This window comes from Diabrotica undecimpunctata, unplaced genomic scaffold (assembly GCF_040954645.1).
Source record: "Diabrotica undecimpunctata isolate CICGRU unplaced genomic scaffold, icDiaUnde3 ctg00000568.1, whole genome shotgun sequence".
In the NCBI taxonomy this organism is placed as follows: domain Eukaryota; kingdom Metazoa; phylum Arthropoda; class Insecta; order Coleoptera; family Chrysomelidae; genus Diabrotica; species Diabrotica undecimpunctata.
The window spans coordinates 7,134,278-7,145,393 of NW_027311885.1; the positions used below are offsets into that span (position 1 = coordinate 7,134,278).

Below are 11,116 nucleotides of genomic sequence, written 5' to 3' on the forward strand. Positions count from 1 at the left end.
TGTGTGCGTGTGTGCGTGCGTTTCTGTGTAAGTGTGTGTATCCGTTCGGCTTGCAAAGATAAGAATACGGCCAGGGTAAGAAAGCCCTGCCTCTCGTAAGAGGCGACTAAAAGGTAGGAGTCGAGAGGTGAAGAGTGTATGTGTGTGTGTGTGTGTGTGCGTTTGTGAGTATGTGTGTGTGTTAGTTCGGCCTGCAGAGATAAGAACACGACCGAAGCAAGAAGGCCCTGCCTATCGTAAGAGGCGACTAATAGGTAGGAGTCGAGAGGTGAAGAGTGTATGTGTGTGCGTGTGTGCGTGTGTGTGTGCGTGTGTGCGTGTGTGAGTATGTGTGTGTGTCCCTTCGGCTTGCAGAGATAAGAACACGGCCGAGGCAAGAAGGCCCTGCCTCTCGTAAGAGGCGACTAAAAGGTAGGAGTCGAGAGGTGAAGAGTGTATGTGTGTGTGTGTGTGTGTGTGTGTGTGTGTGTGTGTGTGTGTGACTGTGTGTGTGTTCGCTCGGCTCGCAGAGATAAGAACACGGCCGTGGCAAGAAAGCCCTGCCTGTCTTAAGAGGCGACTAATGGATAGGAGTCGAGAGGTGGAAAGTGTGTGCGTGTGCGTGTGCGTATGCGTGTGTGCGTGCGTGTGTGTGTAAGTGTGTGTATCCGTTCGGCTTGCAGAGATAAGAATACGGCCGGGGCAAGAAGGCCCTGCCTCTCGTAAGAGGCGACTAAAAGGTAGGAGTCGAGAGGTGAAGAGTGTATGTGTGTGTGTGTGTGTGTGTGTGTGTGTGTGTGTGTGTGTGACTGTGTGTGTGTTCGCTCGGCTCGCAGAGATAAGGACACGGCCGTGGCAAGAAGGCCCTGCCTGTCGTAAGAGGCGACTAATAGGTAGAAGTCGAGAGGTGAAGAGTGTATGTATGTGTGTGTGTGTGCGTGTGTGAGTATGTGTGTGTGTTAGTTCGGCTTGCAGAGATAAGAACACTGCCGAGGCAAGAAGGCCCTGCCCGTCGTAAGAGGCGACTAATAGGTAGGACCCGAGAGGTAAAAAGTCTATGTGTGTGTGCGTGTATGCGTGTGTGTTTACGTGTGTAAGTGTGTGTGTGTGTATGTATGTGTGTCCTTTAGGCTTACAGAGATAAGAATACGGCCGAGGGAAGAAGGTTCTGCCTGTCTTAAGTGGCGACTAATGGATAGAAGTTGAGAGGTGGAGAGTGATTGCGTGTGCGTGTGTTCCTGTGTGCGTGTGTTTGTGTGTGCGTGTGTGTGTGTGTCCGTTCGGCTTGCAGAGATAAAAACACGGCCGTGGCAAGAAGTCCCTGCCTGTCGTAAGAGGAGAACAATGGGTAGGAGTCGAGAAGTGAAGAGTGTATGTGTGTGTGTGTGTGCGTGTGTGCGTGCGTGTGTGTGTGTGAGTGTGTGTGTGTGTCCGTTCGGCTCGCAGAGATAAGAACACGGCCGTGGCAAGAAGTCCCTGAATGCCGTAAGAGGCGACTAATAGGTAGGAGTCGAGAGGTGAAGAGTCTATGTGTGTGAGCGTGTATGCGTGTGTGTGTACGTGTGTGAGTGTGTGTGTATATGTGTGTGTGTCCGGTTGGCTTACAGAGATAAGAATACGGCCGAGGGAAGTAGGTTCTGCCTATCTTAAGTGGCGACTAATGGATAGAAGTTGAGAGGTAAAGAGTGTGTGCGTGTGCGTGTGTGCGTGTGTTATTGTGTGCGTGTGTTTGTGTGTGCGTGTGTGTGTGTCCGTTCGCTTGTAGAGATAAAAACACGGCCATGGCAAGAAGTCCCTGCCTGTCGTAAGAGGAGAATAATGGATAGGAGTCGAGAGGTGAAGTGTGTATGTGTGTGTGTCTGTGTGCGTGCGTGTGTGAGTGTGTATGTATGTGTGTGTGAGTGTGTGTGTGTCCAGTCGGCTCGCAGAGATAAGAACACGGCCGTGGCAAGAAGGCCCTGCCTGTCTTAAGTGGCGACTAATGTGTAGGAGTCGAGAGGTGAAGAGTGTATGTGTGTGTGTGCGTGTGTGCGTGTGTGTGTGAGTGTGTATGAATGTATGTGTGTGTCCGTTCGGCTCGCAGAGATTAAAATACGGCCAAGGCAAGAAGGCCATGCCTGTCGTAAGAGGCCATTAATGGGTAGAAGTCGAGAGGTGAAGAGTGTATTTGCGCGTGTGTGTTTGCGTGTGTGCGTTCGTGTGTGTGTGTGAATGTGTGTGTCCGTTCAGCTTGCAGAGATAAGAAGACGACCGAGGCAAGAAGGCCTTGCCTGTCGTAAGTGGCGACTAATGTGTAGGAGTCGAGAGGTGAAGAGTGTATTTGCGCGTGTGTGTGTGAGTAGATAGGGTGTCACTTCAGTTCACTTTTTTCCCCAGATTCTGGGGAAAAACCGCTCGCTACCCTATGGTGAATATGGCAAATTTCCCCAGACCCCTGACACAGATTTCCCCAGATTCGACCTAACCTAACGTAACCTAACCAAACCGAACCTAACCTAACCTAACCTAATTCTTCTTCTTTTACGAATTCTTCTTCTTTTACGCAACATCAATTCTTCTTCTTCTTTTACGCAACATCAATTCTTCTTCTTTTTCTTTTACGCAACGTGAAGATAGCGTCTATTCTTAACCTACGAACGCGTACTGTGTGTGTGTGTGTGTGTGTGTGTGTGTGTGTGTGTGTCTGCTACCCTCTGCTACCCTCTGTGTGTCTCTGTTACCCTCTGCTACCCTCTGGTACGCTCTGTTACCCTCTGTTACCCTCTGCTACCCTCTGCTCCTAATCACCCTCGTTTTTCTTTCACCTTCATAGAGACCAAGAAACGAATACACAAAGTATAAAAATACACAAGTTATACGCCTTTATATTAAGACAGAGACCAAGAAACGAATACAGAAAGTATAAAAATAATTAAAAAAAATACAAGTTTTACATACAACACTGTGATACCTTTATATAAAAAAAAAGACATGTACAAATATTGTTATTTACATTACATTAGTATCCAAAAAGCACGTCTGGATAAGCTTCCTCCATCTTTAGTAAGCGATTAGGATATGCCAACCAAAATCGTCCCTTTTTCACAAACCTAGTGGTTTGACCGTTGCTCAGCTTCTTCTTTTGATTCTTCGTAATAGTGACGTGTGTCACATGATATGGACACAGTTCTAGTTTCGTTCCAATTGTTCATTTGGAATAGTCGTTTACACCTGCAAGGTTTTTCAGATTCACATATTGTATCATAAGACATTATGTCACATAACCAGAGGAATCTAAACGACGCGTGAACGGTAGGAATATCTGAAACAGAATAAAGTGCTGAATTAGGGTATAAGGTACACGTTCATCCATAAGAATCAATGTAAAAAAGTGTGGGATTTAGCGCATTTAGTAAAATTGAGTACATTAGCTGTAAACAACCAAAGTTATATCCTCGGTCGGACGGAAGATTAAATGGTATAACATTATGCTCAAAAGGCCTCTGAAATGTGCAGATTTGTGCTTGTTCTTCCATAAGAATCAATGTAAAAGTGGTGCATTTATCGCTTTTAGTCAACTTGATTACATTAGTTGTAAACAGACAAAAAATCTTGATTACCCCCACCACTTTCATCATTAACACACTCTGAGTAATACCAGCAAGCGTTCATTCATCGAATAACAGTCAAAGCAGACACATCGCCGTATGGCCAATCTTATGAAACAGTACATTCAGTTAAACTTAATTAAGACATGTATTGAGCAAGAATTTATTCGGGCCAACTACGCAGGCGCGTGTTTACCGACTAGTTTAATATTGCATGAAGTCGCAAAACAATATGGAATAACAACAAAGGTCGTAGTAGGTACAAAGTTTTACTCAAATGGAGTTACAATCACACCACATTTCTGGAATGAGCATAATAAAATAATATACGATCCAACAGACGCAATTACAAAACATCATCTACCTCATCAAATAGAATTTACTATGATAAAAGGAATGTTCATGCGTAAAAATGATGAAGACAGAAAAATGGTTGATATATATCACGATTTTAAGAAAAACAGATCGACGGCAGCATATTTTGAGGAGGCTCCGGAATCTCTACTAGAGTTACGTAAAAACATTTTTATTGCTGTAGCACAGATACTAGGAAATAAATAAATAAAAGTAATGTTCTAAAGTAATTGTTTTTTTTTAAACCCATTGTTGAAATGACCTACCTACGAAGAAAATGTTCTATGAAACCTCTAAAAAATATATAAAATAGTACTTACGTTTTTAATTTTTGTAGCCCAAACACAAACAAACACCTTATCGCCAAGGTTCTTGTAGCACAAACACCCACTGTTACTTTTCGTACATGTTGACTGGCACAAACACTCACTGTTACTTTTCGTAAACGTTGACGGGCACAAACAACCGTTGTTACTTTCGCAATGTTGACTGCAGACTGGTAGTACAAAACGTATTCGTTCATTAAATAGACAGGCTGTTATGACGTAACTCACGCTTAAACCATGTTGCGCAATATTTCGTAAGACTATTCATTTATGCATCACATGCCGGGCTTAATTATTAACTAGACCGGAATGTGCACATGTTTCCGGCATTCGTGTGAATATATTTTATCTCACATTAACTAGAATTCCAAAGTGCACGTGTTTCCGGCTATATATCGTGGGAGATGTGTTAAAAGGAAATGTCCAACCGGTAATTCATCGTTGAATGCATACACATTTGGTATATTCGCGTCTATATGACTAAGCCAATTTAAGATGAACATAATCTAGTACCATATAACAATATAAAGTAGAAAATAGTAAAATATATTGTAATATTTTTATTCTTTGTTTAAAGTACAAAGTACAGTAACTAGATGTCCCTAGTACCTTACTGACTAAAACGTTGTTGAAAACAAATAGATACTAATAACCGGGTATATACATGCTACTTAATATTTTAAAATTATTCGCAGCCACGATGTTGAAGGGAATAGACGTATTAGTTTTTATGCTAACGTTCGCAAGCGTGTTTTGCAATGATTTCTCGGAAAAAGACGCTATTGCCTATCTAAATCAATATGAACAGATCGATAATAGTACAGATTTCTCTACTTTGATAATTAACTTTCAAGAAAAGTATAATTTACCAGTGGATGGTTTGCTTAATAATGCAACAATCAAATTGATGCGTCGTCCGCGTTGTCACCACAGTGATAACGAATTTATAGTGGCTTCTCCATGGCACAAACAACACCTGCGATGGTATTTTCCTCAAAGAACGCCCAAGGCCCAAAAAGACGCAGAAATGGCATTTCAGACGTGGCAAAATGTTTCAACCTTAACATTCACAATGGTTACAAATCCTACGCTAGAGCCACCAGATATAACCATAACTATGGTTAGGGGAACTCATCATTTTAGAGCAAATTGTATGGGAGATGCCGAATGTCCTACTAGATTTGTTGGAGGTGCTGCTTTAGGACATTCATACTTTCCTCATCCCGCAGACACCTGTACAGAGATACATTTAGATATAACGAAGCCCTGGCATTTTGGAAACGACTCTATACCTGAAGGCCGTATAAGTTTTCTTATGGTACTGGTTCATGAAATTGGGCATGCTCTTGGAATCGGTCATAGTGGAACACAAAGTGCTGTCATGTATAGTATGTATCAGCATAAGATTAGTGGTCTACATAAGGATGATATAAACGCAATACAATATCTATGTGGGCCTAACAATACCTATGCTCCAAACCCAAAGTTTACAACAACTAGCTCAACAACAACAACTCGTAAGCAAACGACCCGCTCAAGGTATACAACGGTACATACACCAACAACAACTAGTTCGACAACGTCAAGACCAACAACTAGTTCGACAAGACCAAGGCCTAGTAAGCAACCGAAAAATTTGTGTGATATTGTTCCAGATTTTATGTTTTTAGCCACTGCTCCAGAGTTTTCAAATTACCGATTATATATCGCCCGCGATAAATTTATATGGAAACTAGACTTGAACGAAATGATTATTCCATCTCAGCCTGAACTTCTTGCTGATTATGTTCCTGCAGAATTACGTCAATACACTTTACAACACATTTTTCAAACAACAGCCGGTGATTTGGTTACAATTGTGCCACCAAACAAATATTTCTCAGCATCCTTTCCTAGCATTCAATATATTGATAATTTTACACTTAATATACCCAAGAAGGCCCACATCAATGCTATTTTTCAATCAAATTCCGGGCAATCCTATACATTTTACAACAATATGTCATATATAGAATTTTCTAATGATTTTACTAGCGAGGTAAGAAGAGGCTGGATAAAAGACATATTTCCGGGAATACCTGAAGATATTTCTCTTGCACTTCGATGGATTGATGGCCATATTTACTTTTTCCGTCAAAATACTTACTATAAATTTAATGAATTTACTAGAAAAGTTGTGGCCGCTGGACAATTTAACTGGAATCTATTTGGAGTGCCTTGCCCAAACGAAAATATCTTACAACAATTAAAAACTCTAATATCTAAACTTGTATCTGTATATAATTAAAAAAAAAGTGTAAAAGATGTGTTTTGTATTTACGAGTAATAATAAAAATTGTAAAAAATATATGTTTTTTATTTATCAAATTCCCGGAAGAAGCTAACATTCTATTTACTATGTAACATGTGTTCAAAGCCAAATATTATGTTAGAATTGTAAAGAAAAAGATTTTTAGCTAAACTGCAATATATTTACGACTTAAAATGTTAGATAATAAGTAACAAAAAATATAAGTTTATACAGAATAGTTACAGGGATATGTTAGTCATCGGGATGGATATACACCTATCCAAACATATTTAAGGTATTGGTACTGTTGGACGAGTCCATTTAACTCACAAAATAGGGGAGTTCGCTATGCATACGGCAAACTTTTTTTTTCAATTTCATTTAAATCTATAACACAGATAAGGACAAATAGCAGTTTTATGTAATAATTGAATGTTATGTTATTATTAAGTGATGTGTCTTTAAACAAACTCGCCCTAGTTTTTCAAAATCACTAATATTTGGCACGTTTCAAGGTCAACAAAGAGGTATAAAAGAACGCCCTAATAGAAGCCCTGTTCATTCTGCTGTCAACCTTCAACGAGTACGTCACGCTATAACTTTCACTGTGAACGTTGTGATTTGTTAGTGTCCAGTGTTGTTGTTGTTGTTGTTGTTGTTGTTCTCAAGGCGATCATCATGGTCTGGTCTTTAATTACCACAGGTAAACGTTTTATTTCTAAATTTAACACTTATTTAAATTCGTTTCAATTACGTTATGAAGAGTGCAAAGGTAATTTAAATATTGATTTAGCAAAGATATTAGAAAAAGGTATACAGGATGCTAAAGAAGGAGCCGGCTTTCAAAAAGGGGATAAAATTCGTATAATTGTTCGTAATGAAAATTTTAAACATCCCATATCAACAGGTACTGAAACAGATTTAAATACGGATAATATCTTGGCTCAAATCGAAAACATTGTAACTTCTGACGAGTCGGTTCAAGTCGAAGATACTATATTTGATATACAAATTTTCAAGATACCTAGGGGTAGCGGCCGACATAAAATTATAAATTTGGCAGAGGACCGTCGCACCAAGAAAAGCATTACCCAGATTAAAAATACCGACACTTTATGCGGGGCTCGAGCAGTTATAGTGGGCTTAACATACGTCACAAACGAGATTTTGGGCCACAAATTGATCAAAAGCGATGCTCATAGCATACGTATAGGTCGAAAATTGCAGACTGATTTGGCCGAAAAACTTTGCAACCTGTTGGGCGGTTGTTATAACGATGGCTTTACGTTGGATAATTTTAAGAAGGCAGAGGAGTTATTGGATGTGCAGATAAAGATTATTTGTGCAGAAAATTTCAACACAATCATATACGAGGGCCCCGAAAAAACAGCCAAGATTTATTTGTATAAAAACGGGAATCATTTTGATGTTATAAACAATTTAAAGGGTCTTTACGGTAGTCGTTTTTATTGTGCGAAGTGTGATACCCCTTACAGTCATTACCGTGTACACAAATGCAAGAAAGCACCACTTTGTACGATTTGCAAACATCCCGAGCATGACTTGACTACAAAAAGCAAAGTTTTGTGCAAGGACTGTAACCGTTATTGCTACAACAATGAATGTTTAAGAAACCATACAGAAGCTTGCAAAGAAGTATTTAAATGTGACAAATGTAATAAACTATGCAAGAGAGATAAGGAGCATGTATGCGGTTACTCCATGTGCAGAAACTGTAATACCTTTGTAGAAATAGCTACGCATCAGTGTTACATGATGAAAAAACCAGCCAAAGGAGGAGTTTGTACTGTAGCCTGTACTTGCAATAACAGATCAAGCGTGATAAATTCAGGCTGTAAAGAAAATCACAAACAGTCACAAAGTTGCAAAGACCCTTGTATATGTAACAATCTCTCTGAAGAAAAAATAATGAAATGCTCTTACAACGAAAGATATATTTTCTTTGATTACGAGGCAATGCAGGATACAGGCATTCATGTACCGAATCTTGTAATTGCGCAGGATTTCGGCGGACATAAATTTGTTTTTAAAGACAATGAAGAGTTCTGTAGATGGTTAATTTCCGAGAAACATAGAAATTATACAGCGATAGCCCACAATAGTAAATCATACGATTCATATTTCATTTTAAAATATTGCGTGGAAAACACGACAAAGCCGTACACTATCTACAACGGGTCAAAACTTATGCTTTTGGAAGTCGAGGCTCTTAAACTGAAAATAATAGACAGCTCTAATTTTGTAGCCGGCCCCCTGTCCGGTTTTCCTAAAACTTTTGGTCTGCATGAATTAAAGAAAGGCTATTTTCCTCACTTTTTCAACACTCCTGAAAATACTCACTACGAAGGCTGCTTACCAGATATTGCGTATTATGGACCCAACACAATGAAAACAAAACAAAGATCTGATTTTAAGAAATGGTACGATGAGCATAAAAATGACCACTTTGTGTTACAGAAAGAGCTCCATACCTATTGCGATTCAGATGTTGATATTTTACGACGTGGGTGTTTGGAATTTCGCAAGGAATTTTTAGAAATAGCAAACATAGACCCATTTCAATATCTGACTATTGCCAGTGTGTGTATGGCCATATATAGATCTAAATATCTTCGAACAAACACCATTGGCGTTGTAAAGCAGGAGATAAAGGAGACATATAGCAGGGCATCAATAAAATGGCTCAATCAATTTTCTAACGTCCAACATGCTCTTAATGGCGGAGAAGTGACAATTTGCGGTGCAAAAGTTGATGGTTTCTCGGAAGAGTCAAATACTGTGTACCAGTACCACGGTTGCTTCTGGCATGGCCACCCAGAATGCTTTAAGAACGACACAGTTAACCACGTCAACAATGAGACAATGAGTGACTTGTACGAGAGAACAATAAGACGATCAAAACAAATAAAAGAAGCAGGGTACAACTTGGTAGAAATGTGGGAATGTGAGTGGTTAAAATCCAAAGAATGTAAAAACGCCGCAGATCCTCAACTTATTGAACCCTTAAAGCCTCGTGAAGCATTCTTTGGCGGTAGAACAAACGCCATAAAACTAAACGTGACTGGGAAAAAGCTCAGATACATAGATATTGTATCACTGTATCCAACCGTACAATATTACGATCAATATCCAGTTGGCCACCCTACAAAAATACATGCACCTGAAGTATACGATCCTAATTGGTTTGGTCTAGTACATTGCCAAATACTACCGCCTACTGATTTATACCATCCTGTATTACCTGTCAAAACTGACAAATTAATGTTTCCACTGTGTAATCAATGCGTCTTGGAAGATTGCGAAAATTGTGATCATGATGACTCGGAAAGAATGCTGAGGGGTACATGGACAACTCTAGAAATTAATAAGGCCTTAGAAAAAGGGTATAAAATAATAAAAATTCACGAGGTGTGGCATTTTGAGCAAACATCGACAGATTTGTTCAAGGGATATGTCAAAGATTTTATGAAGATCAAATTAGAAACTAGTCCACATACGTATGCCACAAATGAAGAGTACGCTCGGGCTGTAAAAGAGCAGATGGACATAGAGCTCGATTTATCTAAAATAGCCCCAAATCCCGGTAAACGAGCAGTCGCTAAAATATGCCTAAATAGTCTATGGGGTAAATTTGGCCAAAGAATGAATATGAAACAGACAGAGTATGTTGTGGACATTAAAAGATGGTACGAAGTTTTGATGAACGATAAAATAAATTTAACAAACGTCACATTTATTAATGATAATATAGCACAAGTCTCTTACGATTATAAAGACGTGTTTGTGGAAGACCCAACATATACGAATATTTTTGTGGCATTATTTACGACCAGTAACGCTCGTCTAAGACTGTACGAGATGATTGATAGGCTAGGAGAAGCAGTTGCCTACTTCGACACAGACTCCATTGTTTACATTGATGATGGCCTAAACACTGTCGAAACAGGTGAAATGTTGGGCGATTGGAGTGATGAGTTGCCTGGAGATGACTACATAGTTGAATGGCTCAGTACAGGTCCTAAAAGTTATTTTTACAAAACAGCCAAGGGCAAAGAGGTGACTAAAATCAAAGGTTTCACTTTAAACTACGAAAACAGCCTAGTACTCAATGCCTCCGCCATGAATGACATCATACACGATCCAACCAAAGAAATTAAGCTCACGTATGACCAGATCGGTAGGGATACAGAGACCAAAGATATTGTTACGAGAAAAAGGGTATCAAAGACTTTCAAGATGGCCTACAAGAAACGAAAAATAATACAAAGTGATGACTCATTAATTGACACAACACCTCTTGGCTTTCAAAAATTATAATAATAATATTACGCATTAGACATTGTACCTCATTCTTTATTAGACGCTGTTACAGGAAAGACGTGTTTTGTCTCGCTCATGTTTTCGATAAATTTTGATTTTGTATAAATTAACAATGTCTGATCAATGGTCAATAAATATTATAAATCAGCGAGAAATAAAAAAATTCAACGCTTATCTATGCACTTTTCAAGTTAATTGTGACAACTTTAAAATAGGTGAAGGTTTAGAACAAGACAAAG

The 11,116-nt window shown here is 39.3% G+C and overlaps 2 protein-coding genes across 2 annotated transcripts; both read left to right on the plus strand.

Annotated features, from left to right (window-relative positions):
- The first annotated feature begins 4,946 nt into the window (after nucleotides 1–4,946).
- Nucleotides 4,947–6,533, plus strand: LOC140431118 (matrix metalloproteinase-18-like). The gene has a single exon (XM_072519039.1). The coding sequence runs from the start codon at nucleotides 4,947–4,949 to the stop codon at nucleotides 6,531–6,533; it is 1,587 nt and encodes a 528-aa protein (XP_072375140.1).
- A 681-nt stretch (nucleotides 6,534–7,214) lies between these two features.
- LOC140431119 (uncharacterized) lies at nucleotides 7,215–10,874 on the plus strand. The gene has a single exon (XM_072519041.1). The coding sequence runs from the start codon at nucleotides 7,215–7,217 to the stop codon at nucleotides 10,872–10,874; it is 3,660 nt and encodes a 1,219-aa protein (XP_072375142.1).
- The last annotated feature ends 242 nt before the right edge of the window (nucleotides 10,875–11,116 follow it).

What these genes read in the sequence shown, in the direction of transcription:
- LOC140431118 (XM_072519039.1), top strand. Translation starts at nt 4,947, where the DNA reads ATGTTGAAGGGAATAGACGTATTAGTTTTTATGCTAACGTTCGCAAGC.
- LOC140431119 (XM_072519041.1), top strand. Translation starts at nt 7,215, where the DNA reads ATGGTCTGGTCTTTAATTACCACAGGTAAACGTTTTATTTCTAAATTT.